This window comes from Sphaeramia orbicularis, chromosome 8 (genome assembly GCF_902148855.1).
Source record: "Sphaeramia orbicularis chromosome 8, fSphaOr1.1, whole genome shotgun sequence".
Lineage (NCBI taxonomy): Eukaryota > Metazoa > Chordata > Actinopteri > Kurtiformes > Apogonidae > Sphaeramia > Sphaeramia orbicularis.
Window position 1 is genome coordinate 52,076,974 of NC_043964.1, and position 12,446 is coordinate 52,089,419.

A 12,446-nucleotide genomic window follows, 5' to 3' on the forward strand; every position below is an offset into this window, starting at 1 on the left:
GGGGTCAGTCTGAGGCCCACGCCCATTTTGGACAATGTGCTCAGACTGTGACCCATATCTACAGCCAATATCTGAGGACCATATTTGATGTTTTTAAAGCACATTGACCGTAAAATACAACTGAAACACTCAGATAATTAAGATTTTTATGCAGCAATATAAATTAAATGAATAATACACGTACACATAGTACTGTTTGAACATTTATCTAAGTTCAAGTTGAAGAATAACTCTTGAATAAATACAGTTTTGCTCTGAGCTACTCTCAAATGTCCCAGTCACCTCATGTATTTCTCTACTGGTGAAGCTTGCCTCCCAGTTCAACTCATGGACGTCACTGCTGATAAGTTCAGGGTCAGTTCTGTTCACTGGAGAAGATGTTGTGTCTACAGAGGCTGGGAACTCGCACTCCGATAGATACACATCTCCGACAACAATCACAACACTTTGCGTAGCACATTCTAGTAGCAAAGATGTGAACTGACGGTCGGTAAGTGGCGTCAATAGGTGAGGTCCAATCAGAAGACGGAGTTGGATGACGTTGCAAATTCCAACCTATTTTTTGGGTTGGAGATATTCAAGAAGATAATTATCAATCAGACCCAGAATTCGGGGCTTTTTGCGACTTAAGTTCCTGCGGGAGTCCTTGTCCAGAAAGACCAGCGCTGGCGTTTAGGTTTCACATGTGATCAGAATAAATTCTTAAACTGAGAACAAGTGCGTCCTGAAAATGCTTCCAAAGTGCTGCCCACACAGGTGCCTGATCAAATATCTGAGAACATTTAGACTCCTGATCAAACATGACCCCCTCTAGACCCTGGACATGTGGACCACACACACATGTACAGATGCACCTTGAACTGTGGACACCAACTGGGCTTCACATTCAACTGGATGGACTGGGTTTAAACCTGGGTTTAAACTCAACTGTGGTTTGAACTGAGCTCAGATTAAAGGAGTGTTTGTTGGTTCAGCCCAGTCTCTGACAGGTTCAACTGGACCGGCTTTACCTGATCTCAGTCCTACCAACGTGGTTCTGCTCACACCTGTTCACTCTGCTCACTGGGAATGTTGTGGAACATGGTCATGTGACTGTTACTGATGCATTGTGGGTGTTTTGTGTGTGTTTGTCCTGACATTACCTCCGACAGTGATATAGAGGGCGGGGCTTTGAGACGACGAGAAGCTGTGGTTATAAACGTCCACGTGATAAACACATGTGTAGTTCCCTCGGTGGGCGTAGCCCATGGCAGACAACAGGAAGTGGGCGGAGTGATTGACAGCTGGCTGGGTGAGGTTCGGCAGTTCCTTGGTGTCGGAGATCAGCTGGAAGGAGCCTCCTGGGTACTGTGGTTGGACGGAGCATGTGATGGTGAAGTCAGAGCCGACGAGCACCCTGAACTGGTAGACCCCAAAGACCCCGTCAGACAGGGAGATGTTGGGCTGAGGCAGCAGATCTGTCCACACACAGAGACATGATTGGACCAAGCAGCACACATGAGCACAAACAAGCAGTCAGAGAATCCATCCTCCTCAGAGACACAGATGGATCTGATCCACAGGAGTTTGGGATGGGATGAACACTGACCAATGAAAACATGAGGAATGGGTCATTTAGAGCACAGCTGACCTTCAAAGGCATTATGGGTAAAAATGGCAAACATGTGGTGGTTTTTAGGGTCTCACATGTCAACATTTGGTCCTTTTTTCCTAAATGAGACTAATGTGAAATCTGTTTGTGTTTTCAGCCTCATCTGGTCCAAATGAAGACGTTCATTTGGGATCTGGACGTTACAAAGGTCAATATTTTAAACATTTGACAGATAAAACAATGAACTGAGACAAAATAATCAACTGATGAAATGAAAAGATTCATTAGACGTAACTTTAAATGTCAGAGTCAGAACCATCTGGTCACTGAGAATTCAGTTCAGACACAGTTTGTGTCCATTTGTACCTGAACACACCACGTCCACACCAGATGAGAGTGTATAGTTATAATCTACTCCAACACAGTCCCTCAGTCCAGATGTCAGCTTTACACAAGGAACTGAGACAAACCACACAGGTCTGTCTGTAGAATTATCTGTTCTGTTGACTGAAACAGCTGATCCACAATCCAGATGTTGACACACAGCAGATCCAGACTTCAGGTCCCAGAGTTTATAGAGGTCTCCTACTGGTCTCCAGTGTCCCTGGTGTTGGATCTCCAAAGTACCAGCACAGCGGCTCGGCTGTCCCACCAACCTGACACCACCTGGATCTGAGCAGAGACACAAAGACATGAGTCACAGAAACACACTGTCATATGAAAGCCACGCCCCCTTGGTACCTGAACAGGTGAGTCCAGCAGCTGTTCCAGGTGAGCAGGTCTTCCCAGCGGAGCTGGACCTTCTACAGTCCAGGACAGCAGACTCATGTCCTTCACACTGGAGCTCACTGGTCCAGACTGGAGCCTCCCCCTCTCCATAGAGCCCCCCCAGGAGGAGCCCAGGAGCCCCACAGCCCAGCTCCCTACAGACCACCTGGGCATCGTTAAGGTCCAAATCCTCTTCACACACTGAGGACCAGGACTGGTTGGACCGGACCTCCAGTCTGCCTGAACACAGACTGGAACCATGGACCAGTCTGACAGAGTCTGTGGACCCACAACAACACAGAGACATGTTTAAAGACACAAAAGCCCCTGGACAGACGGCAGTGTGAGGGTGGACTCTGGAACCCTTTCAACCCTCAGCCTAAAATGGACCGCCTGCACTTTTTTAGTATTTTTGACTAGAAAAAGGGTAGAAAATATGCTGTGAGTTCATCCTTTGGCCCATATTTCCAGAAAAATTAGAACATTCAAAATCTAGTCATTTACAATTTAATAATAATAATAATAATAATAATAATAATAATAATAATAATAATAATAATGGCTTCGAATTTTATAGCACTTTTTTGGACACTCAAAGCACTTTACAATTTCCTGCATGTTCTAATTCTGCTAAAACAGCTTCTTCTCCAGCTTCTAGTTCAGGCCTGAGTGAAATGACCGTAATGACCCAATAAAACCTGTAAAGCACAACGTCTTAAACGGTGAAAGAGTTCCATCCATCCAAACTGCATATGCACAGGGTGTGTCAGCGATGACACGTCAGGTCTGAAAGACTTAACAACACATCTGTTCATTTTGAAGAACAGAGTACAACCTCTAACAGAACAGTTCTATACAGTATATTGTCACAGTGATAAATACAACAATTATGAGAGATAAATAATGGTTGGTTACCCACAGAGATGATTAGAAGGATCAAATATGCAATAATTCTAAATACTACAACTACTAATGGCTGCATGTTCAAATGTTCTTCCACGTTCCCTGTGCAGAACCATATCTGTGCACACGTGTTCTCACATTCATCTGCAGAAGGTTTTCAGTTCTCAGCAGAAAATCTGAATTTATGGGCCCGACTGATCACATAACATTTGGAAATATGACGGATGATGGAAAATGGACTTTTACAGAAGAAGGAAACACGTATTATCTGAAAAGAAACTGATAATAGGTCCATTTGTATTTGAACAAATGATTTTTTTTCTAGAAATGTGGACAAAAAGTCAGCTGAACATGAACTAAACCATTGAACTTTGGAGGAAACACCATGTTAAATCTTTCCTCGCCAATGACGAGATTTTCCGTCAATCTGTGTTTTCACTGTTATACTGTAGTTAAAGCTGTTGCGGATCGTGTGAATTACTTTCCTTAGTCCAAAAACAAACAATTAAGCGGCTTTTTTGGAAAAATGAAGGACCTGGTTTAACGTTTTCGCACTGGCGTCACCGTATCCCATGGCAACGCATACAGCGCCAGTCACTCTCAATGAGTAAATGCCGACTCTGCAGGAACCGCGTGCAGTTTCAAAAGCCTTAAAGATGATTATGGAGACAGAGTTCAACAATTCAAAATATGATGGAGCTACCATTTAGAGACAGGAACGGAGAAATAGAAGGTGAGGGAGACGGACATGGAACACGGGAAAACGGAGCGGCTCAGGTCCGACATGGAGATGAGGAAGAGGAAGGGCACGGAGCGACACGGAGAAAATGACAGACAGGAAGAAGAGAAAAGAGACATTTATAGAGGACATTCAAGGAGAAGACAGACACAGACATGGGACATGACAAAGGACAGTGTTCATCTGTTAGAGTGAGTTCAGATTCAGACTGAGGACACAGAACAGATTCAGCTCTATAATGTCAGCAGGGACACAGGAAAGACACTGTTTTATTTGGCTTTAGTATGAAATAAATAAATACATATATTCATACATAGATAAATAACAAGATGTCCATATAATTATTTACAGCTCAAACACAGCAGGTGGTCCAACAGGAGGACGTGGTGCAGCCAAGGAAAGGCCATAAATCTACAGTATTTAGTGCATTTGTTTCTTTTTTTCTTGAAAATGAGGAATATTGAATTGTTTATATCAAAAAGCTAAACTACTATGTGGAAGACTCATAACTGATGTATGCAAATGTGATTGAATGAAGTTTAGAGGGAGCCTGGTGCTTTAGAAGATGTTTTGTCTGAAGTTTGGTGTAGATTCCTCTAAAATTTTGAAGAATGTTGGGATATCTTAGAGCTGTTTGTTATTATTATTGTTGTTATTATTACTTTATTTTGTGATTTTGAATACAGTGTTACTGTTGGTAAATAAAAAAAGAGTCAAAAATGTAAATAGGAAATCAGTTTTATCTTGAAAATCAATATCTTTGAAAAAAAAATGCAATTTTCTCAGTTCTTTGCTCAAAATTCAGTTTTTTCATGAAAATGACAAATATTCAAATGTTTATATCTCACGAACAAATGAAGATAGAATAAAATCATTTTTTGTGTTTAGAAGTTGAAGTTCTGTTCTTTCTTTTGATGTATTCAGTGTTCACATACTCCTGACACAACATTTTCAGTCAGCCTCCAAAGATTAGTGAATATGACCAAAAAGGCTGGCGCTGGCTACCAACTCACTGGAAAATGCTCTAGCGGGAAAGAGTTAAAATCGAAGATTAAAGTGATCTGGACTCTTTCAAATCCTCCTGTCAGTCATTAGTGACACAGGAACTAAATAGGACTCATGGACCAGTTCAACCAGAGCCACAACGTCCTCAAAGAAAACAGCAGAACAAAGAACACACCAATAAAAGGCCCTTTAGTGTTGAATGTGGAGCTGAAGGACACAGTGAGTGTGTGCTGTTGTTGAACTGGATTCCAACAGAGGGCGCTGTCTACATTCAGACTGGACTCAAACAGGCCTCAGGTCCACTCTGTGGATCCTCAGTCACAGGTTAGAGTTAGTTTAACGTCAGCACTGGTGGAGACACAGTCATTCTGAAGTCAGACTGAACATTCAATATGTGTGAGTGGGGTCTGTTCAAAGGCACACACACAATCCCAGTGGTCAGTGAATGCACCATAATGCAGTGGGTTTGATCAGTGACCTGTGCACTGGTTCATCTCAGACCACTGGAAACATGTGGCTCATGTCAAACATCTGCATTTAAGGAGATGGTTTAGTGTCAGTGATGTTTCCATGGTGTCCTCAGAGTCCAGCAGACCCACATAGAGCTGGAAAAAGAGCACATGGACCAACACAAAGTCCAGTTCAAACAAATGGACTCAGTCCTTCTGAGCTGTTCAACAGCCTGTTGGAAAGCAGAGTCATGTGACCACGTTCATGGACTGGAACTGAATTCAGCTGCATGTGTTTGATGTTTGAGTCCAACTGTCCAATGTGCGGACCTGGTCTGACTGGGTTTGGTTTGGCACAGCTCAGATAAAACACACCTGAATGGACTCATGGAAGAACTCTGACAGAATCAGGACCATCATCAGTAGACTTACCTGAACAGGTGAGGAACAGGGGGGAGTCAAGAAACACAGTATCTGGTCTCACACAGTCCATCAGTGTGGATGAAGAGAGAAGACAGGTGGGCCGGATAGACCACACAGGATCAAATGAGTCAGATGAATGAGATGAATCAGATCTTCTCCCAGAAACAGCAGATCCACAGTCCAGTCGACGACATATGACATCTGCTGCCTTCAGGGTCCAAAGGTCAGGGGAATAAAAACCATATCCCATGTATCCCCATTCTCCATGATGTTTGATCTGTACTTTACCGTTACAGCGACTGGCTCCTCCCACCAGTCTGACATCATCAGGATCTGATCAAATACAAGTGGCAGATAAATGAGATCAAAGTGAGTGAACTGATGTCAGCTGGTGTCAGTCAAAGCTCCACACACCTGTGCAGGTAAGGTCCACAGCTGTTCCAGATGAGCAGGTCTGTGACCCTGAGCTTCCACAGTCCAGCAGAGCAGACTCATGGCCTTCACACTGGAACATCTGCACCACAGGAGCCTCCGCTTCTCCATAGAGCGCCCCCTGGAGGAGCTCAGGAGCCCCACAGCCCAGCTCCCTACAGACCACCTGGGCACCATGAAGGTCCAAGTGTCCTTCACACACTGGGGACCAGGACCTGGACTGGTTAGACCAGACCTCCAGTCTGCCTGAACACACACTGGACCCATGGACCAGTCTGACAGAGTCTGTGGACACAGATGGAAGAAGACTGGAATCAAACTACAGTCTGAAGTGGACTCTAAGGGACTCTAGTGGACTGGAGTAGACCGGGGTCTGGGGCTTGGACTATATAGTGGATTTTATTGGACTGTAGTGGACTCACATTCATATGTGTTAGTGTTTGTTTCTTCTGTGTGTGTGACATGATGTTCATCAGCTGTTTGTTTGTGGACATGGATATTATTGGTTGTTTATTTTTACTTTTATTCCTCATTTTGGATCCATCTAAAAACAGGTTTTGATCATCTCCAGAATATAGCCAGAGTCCATCCAGTTCTGTGTCCAGCCAATACGTAGATGTTGATGCCTGCTTTTATCTCCAGTAGAACTGACTACAGTAATGCTCTGCTTTCTGATCTTCCTAAAGATAGAACTTCACACCTCCAGCTTCTCCAGAACTCAGCCACTCGTGTGCTGATGAAGACCAGAAGGTGGGCTCACATTACAGAGGTTTGAAAACCACTGCATTGGCTCCCCCTGGGTTTCAGGGTTGGTTTGAAGGTCCTTTGAATGGTTTCTAAATGTCTTCATGATCTTTCTCCTTCTAATATCTTAGACTTGCTTTGACCTTCTGAACCCTGGTGGACCCTGAGGTCCTCTGGCACTGGCCTGAGAACTGTTCCATGAAGAAACACTGAAACTCAGGCTGAGGCAGATTTACAGCATTATGCCCCTCACCTATGGAACAACCTGAGGAGAACCTGAGGGCTGCAGAGAATGGAGACATTTGAAAACCAGGCTCAACACCCACCTTTGAATTTGGCTTTAACTGATGCTTCTGTTTGATCTGTTTAATGTTGTATATTTATATTATATTTAGTTTAGTAATAATATGTGTGGATGTGTGTGTGTGTGTGTGTGTGTTTGTTTGTTTGTTTGTTTGTGTGTGTGTGGGGGGGGTTGTACAGATTGTTTATATGTAAATCACTTTATGCTACATTTTCGCTGTATGAACAGTGCTATATAAATAAACATTGATTGATTGTATTTATCAGTTTGTGTGAGTTCACATTAAATCTGAGTTGAAGTCTTGGACCGACCAGGATCTGAGAGTCCACAGAGTCTGGAGCCCACAGTGACAGTGGAAGGGTTAGGGTTCAGTGTTAATGCTCTTACCTGAACAACTCAGCTCCAGGGGTGAAAGGAGAAATGTATTAGATCTAAAACAGTCACTCAGTTCAGATTCATCACAGTCTGATCTGACCGACCAGCTATCTATATCTGAATCAGTGCCTTTGCCTCTCACTGAAACTGCAGATCCACAGTCCAGTTCTGCACAAACTCTGTTTCCTAACTTCTTGTACCAGTATAACCCATCCACTGGTTTCCAGTTTCCATCCTGTCGTTTCATCTCCAGGTCACCATGACACCGACTGGCTCCTCCCACCAACCTGAAGTGGACAGACTCTGTAGAAATAAGACAGACCAGTCAGAGTCCAGTCCAGAACCACACCAGCCCATCTGGACCACGTGGACTGGATTATTGACCACATATGGTTTCCATGTCTGAACAGTGTTTTCAGTCCCACTGACAGATTTTCTGAGTCCAAACGGACTCAGTTCATCCCTCATTCATTCAGTCAGTGAATTGAATGGCTCAGTCTGCTCCTGTTTGTCAGTGTTTCCTTCACTTGTGGATCTTTAAAGCCACACTTGTCCAAATGTCAGGAACAGGAGCTGAGCGTGCTCAGTGGAGCTTCTGTAAACCCATCCTTCCTGAATCCTCTGCATTGGCTCCAGTTTGTTCAGATGAAAACCACCTGAACCAGGATGTTCAGCTTCAACCCATTTCACATCCCTCCTTTCTGCATTTCTTACCTGTTGAAGTGGTGTTGTTTTCAGACAGGAGCCCTGCAGGAAAAACACAAAGGACAGCCATGAAAATAGGACAAGATTCTGATGACAAATCAAACATTTCGACATTAGTGAAGAAACAGGAAACTGAGGCTGATCAGGTTGGATCTAAATCTGTCTGAACTGTGTTTGTGCTTTGACTTTGACAAACGTCGTCTAAATAACAAACCAGTACATGTGACACAGATGAAGATTCAAATACAAATATATGACACTAGAGTATATAAGTACTGACATAAAAATTGCTAAGTAAATTATTCTTTCAAATTTAAAACACAATTAATATGTTAATAGTGATACCTAAGGACTGAAGTCAGTAAATGTGTCATTTCTGTTTTTTTAACTTCATTTCCCATCATGCAGTGTGATACTGCACTTCCCGTCGACTGTCATGGCCATAACAATGTGAATGTAAGGCTATTTTTTTTCCAAAATCACTAATATCACCCGAAATATTGGTCTTTTCAACTTGCTGCTTTCACTAGTCTGTTCCTAGACCAAAAACTCAGAGTAAAGTCAAAAGTTATTATATCTATATATTATATACTATATATTAACAGAGAAAACTGATGTAAAAGTGTCTTTTTCAGTCCAATCTGTCATTAACTGAACATAAACCCAGTGTGTCCATCCACTGGCATTGATCCAACTCCATGGGTTTTACTGGTGAATCAATGTTGTAGAAGATGACAGTGTTTCCATGGTCACTACGGAGCCTCTGAACGTCCAAATGGGTCATTTCTGATGACCATGAAAAGATGAAGAACTGTATTTTACACCAATTATTGACCTGGATTGATAGGATTAGTGGATCAACATGTATTAAACAGTTTAGATCAGTAGATGGTTTAGGTTAAAGGTGGATGTTTGGGTCTTTAAGGGTTAATTAATCAAATGAAAATAACCCAGACTTGATTAAAGTGATAATTGTTCAGTTTATGTTTGATGGTTGAATTCAAAAGCCCGTTGAACTAGAACTGATGTGCACTTATTAAATTAATGCATTGATCATTTGAATCATTTGAACCCACATGTTCAGTTGAACAGGTTCTGTCAGTGGATTGTGTAACAGCAGTTGATGGACAGACTGTGGAACCAATCAGAGAGCTGGAATAGCAGCTGCTGTGACAAACAGGAAGTGTCGGTTAAGACACGTCATGTACTGGTGTGTGTTGAGAGGAAACACAACATCTAAGTGTTTGAGCCTGATCCATAAATCTAACAGACAAGACAAGTTAAAGCCAGAACCTGAGGCTGATGAAACCACAACACACATTTGACCTGTTTGATCACATGGTATCTATGAAAGAAGGCAAGAATGGACACAGTCAGCAGCTCATTCTGCTAAATGGGTCATTCCAGAGTTGGAGGACATTTGGGCTTCAAAATTCTTGAAAAATAAACCTTCACTTTTCTAATTTTCCATTATATATTCATCAATAATAGGTAATAAACTATCAAAGGCTTGATTGGCTCAGCTTACACATCAATGGTACAATTTTTATTACATGATTTATTTGGTGTTTGTAATACTTGGTGCAACCCTGTTACCAACACTAAGGAACCTGAAAAAAGTGTATTAATTAATTTCTTAAATGAAATTCCTTTTCCATTAAGTAAAGAAAGTAACATTCTCTCTGAATAACCATTTGGTTTCACATGACTTGATTTAAATTAATTTTAGCAACTTTCAAAATCTGTCTCGGCCAACTTTTCAATATTGGCGTGTTTCACTTTAACAATTTCAGTATTTATTTTACAATATTTACTCTGACACATGTTGCATATAATTACATAAACTCTTTAAAGGGCAATGGGTTGAACACTTTTGAGCTGAGAAAGTAATTTATGATTATTTTCAATTACAAAGATATGGTAACAGGGTTGAAATTAGGGTAACAGGGTTGTATGAAGTAACAGCTACATTATTTCTGATTACAGATGATTATATAAAAGTGACAAATGCTCAAGACACCAAAGTATTTGTTGAATAACTTTTAATACTTTCTGTCAGCACTGTTTCTCAAATAACAACCCCCCCCCCCCCAAAAAAAAAAAAACCAAAACAAAACAAAAAAAAACAATAATAATAATAATGGGGGGGCTTATTTCAAGAAATTTTTCAGATTCAACTTTAGCCCTGCTTTTCTGATGCAACAAGATGTTCTAAGCACTCCTGTGTATTTTTTTTTTTTAATTTTCATCCAAAAACCACCCCCTACCCCGAAAATTACTTTTTCAGCCCTGAAAACACGGGGTTTTTGGAAACTTTCAAACCCTCTTCACTTTTGATGAAATACAATGTAACAATCTGCTCATGCTGGGCCTTAAATGTTTTTTGTGAGACATGTCATGTCTTCAGAGTGCTTTGCACTAAAAAAGGTGTAATGTCAAGGGTCAAATTATAGGTCAAAGGTCACCCAAATGGTCCAAATGCATATTTAATATATGATTATATATATATAATGTCTGACGTCAGCGTTGGAACAGACAGGATTCATCAAAGCTCCAATATTTGACTGGATTCTCATTGATCTGAAACCTTTTGAATGCTCTGATTTTGTCCATTTGTCCTGTTTCATGTCATGTCGATCACAAACCAACAGCACGACTCTGAACCTGTTGAATCTGTGGAAACCAGCCGTTAAATCCACACACCAGTAACACCACTGTCGTATACTCGCTACAGAAGCAGAAGATTTGAAGCTTTGGAATATGATCCTGTCCAAATGTATGTTTGGTTTGGAATGGTTCATGCTTGTGCTCCTCCACCTCTGAAGGCCTTTGTTCACCTGAATCTGATCCAACTGAAGAACAAGGACTTCCTCTAGATGGCAGTGGTGCAGCCCCTTATCCAAAACCATCAGCTTTACTGATCCAAAGTCTGAACAGAACGGAATAAACGCCCACTGAACTGAAGGACAACACACATGTTACGATGCAAAAAAGGAATATCTGACTCACAGAAACACACATGGATTACCAATATTTACTTTCAAACATCATTTTTACATTTATTTACTTATTGAGGTGTAATCTTGTTCAGATTATGTGACTTGTTTCAATAATGTTCATCTTGAGCTACCCCACTGAGATAGTCCAACTAATTTTAAGCAACATTTATAACAAAAACCAGCTCCATTGTTGGAGGATGAGTATGGAGAACACAGGAACTGTTTACCCCCAAAAAATATTCACTGGTTTTACACAGTTTTGCTGATCAATACATATACTGAGTCATTACATCTTCATCAGACCAAATATATAATATGGTATTATTCTATTCTATTCTTATTTGTCTACTACTTTGACTTTTTGTTCCATAACCTTCAGGATCTTTGAAGGAATTCCAAATGCCTGTTCATGCATCCAGCCTCAGCAGTGATGGTACGTTCCCAGAGGCCTTGTTTCTGCAGCTCAACAATCAGACCACGTTCAAACAGGCAAAGTTTTTGAGCCTTTGCATCAGGAGGTCATGACAGTGGGAATACCTGGCACTAAAGGACACTAGAACCACATTTATGCACAGATTTTGTCTTTTTTTTTTCTTTTAACTTGTCTTATCATCATAACAGCAGAATGGTGGTCTGACTGCCTTGTTTGCTGAAAAACTTTGCTTTGCCAAAGGGAACTTCATAAAGTATGTGAGGCTCCCCTTGATCTTCTACTGTCTTTATTATGGGTTTTGTTGAACCACATTTGGAGGCCAAAGCTGACAGGAAGGAACGGGGGGGAGGAGAAGAAAGGGCGAAGAGAGAAAGAGAGCGAAAGGAGGAGAAAAAAAAGAAAAAGAAGGAAGACCCTCTCAAGAAAATATCAACAATATTAACAATAACAACCATGGTGATAATTATAAAGGAAACAACCAGAGCTGAGTTAACTGAGCAAAAAAAGGGAAAATAACATACAATAAATAAAACATATTGAATGAAAAATAAAATAAAAGACAACATGAACAAAATA

General features: G+C 41.3%; 1 protein-coding gene across 1 annotated transcript; it reads right to left on the minus strand.

The window, feature by feature from the left end:
• Positions 1-1,378: 1,378 nt before the first annotated feature.
• On the minus strand, positions 1,379-2,630 carry LOC115424879 (soluble scavenger receptor cysteine-rich domain-containing protein SSC5D-like; the record flags this gene model as incomplete). Its single annotated transcript, XM_030142274.1, has 3 exons — positions 1,379-1,401; positions 1,958-2,263; positions 2,333-2,630. Coding segments are annotated over 3 exons (627 nt in total), but the record flags the coding sequence as incomplete, so codon positions are not given.
• Positions 2,631-12,446: the final 9,816 nt, after the last annotated feature.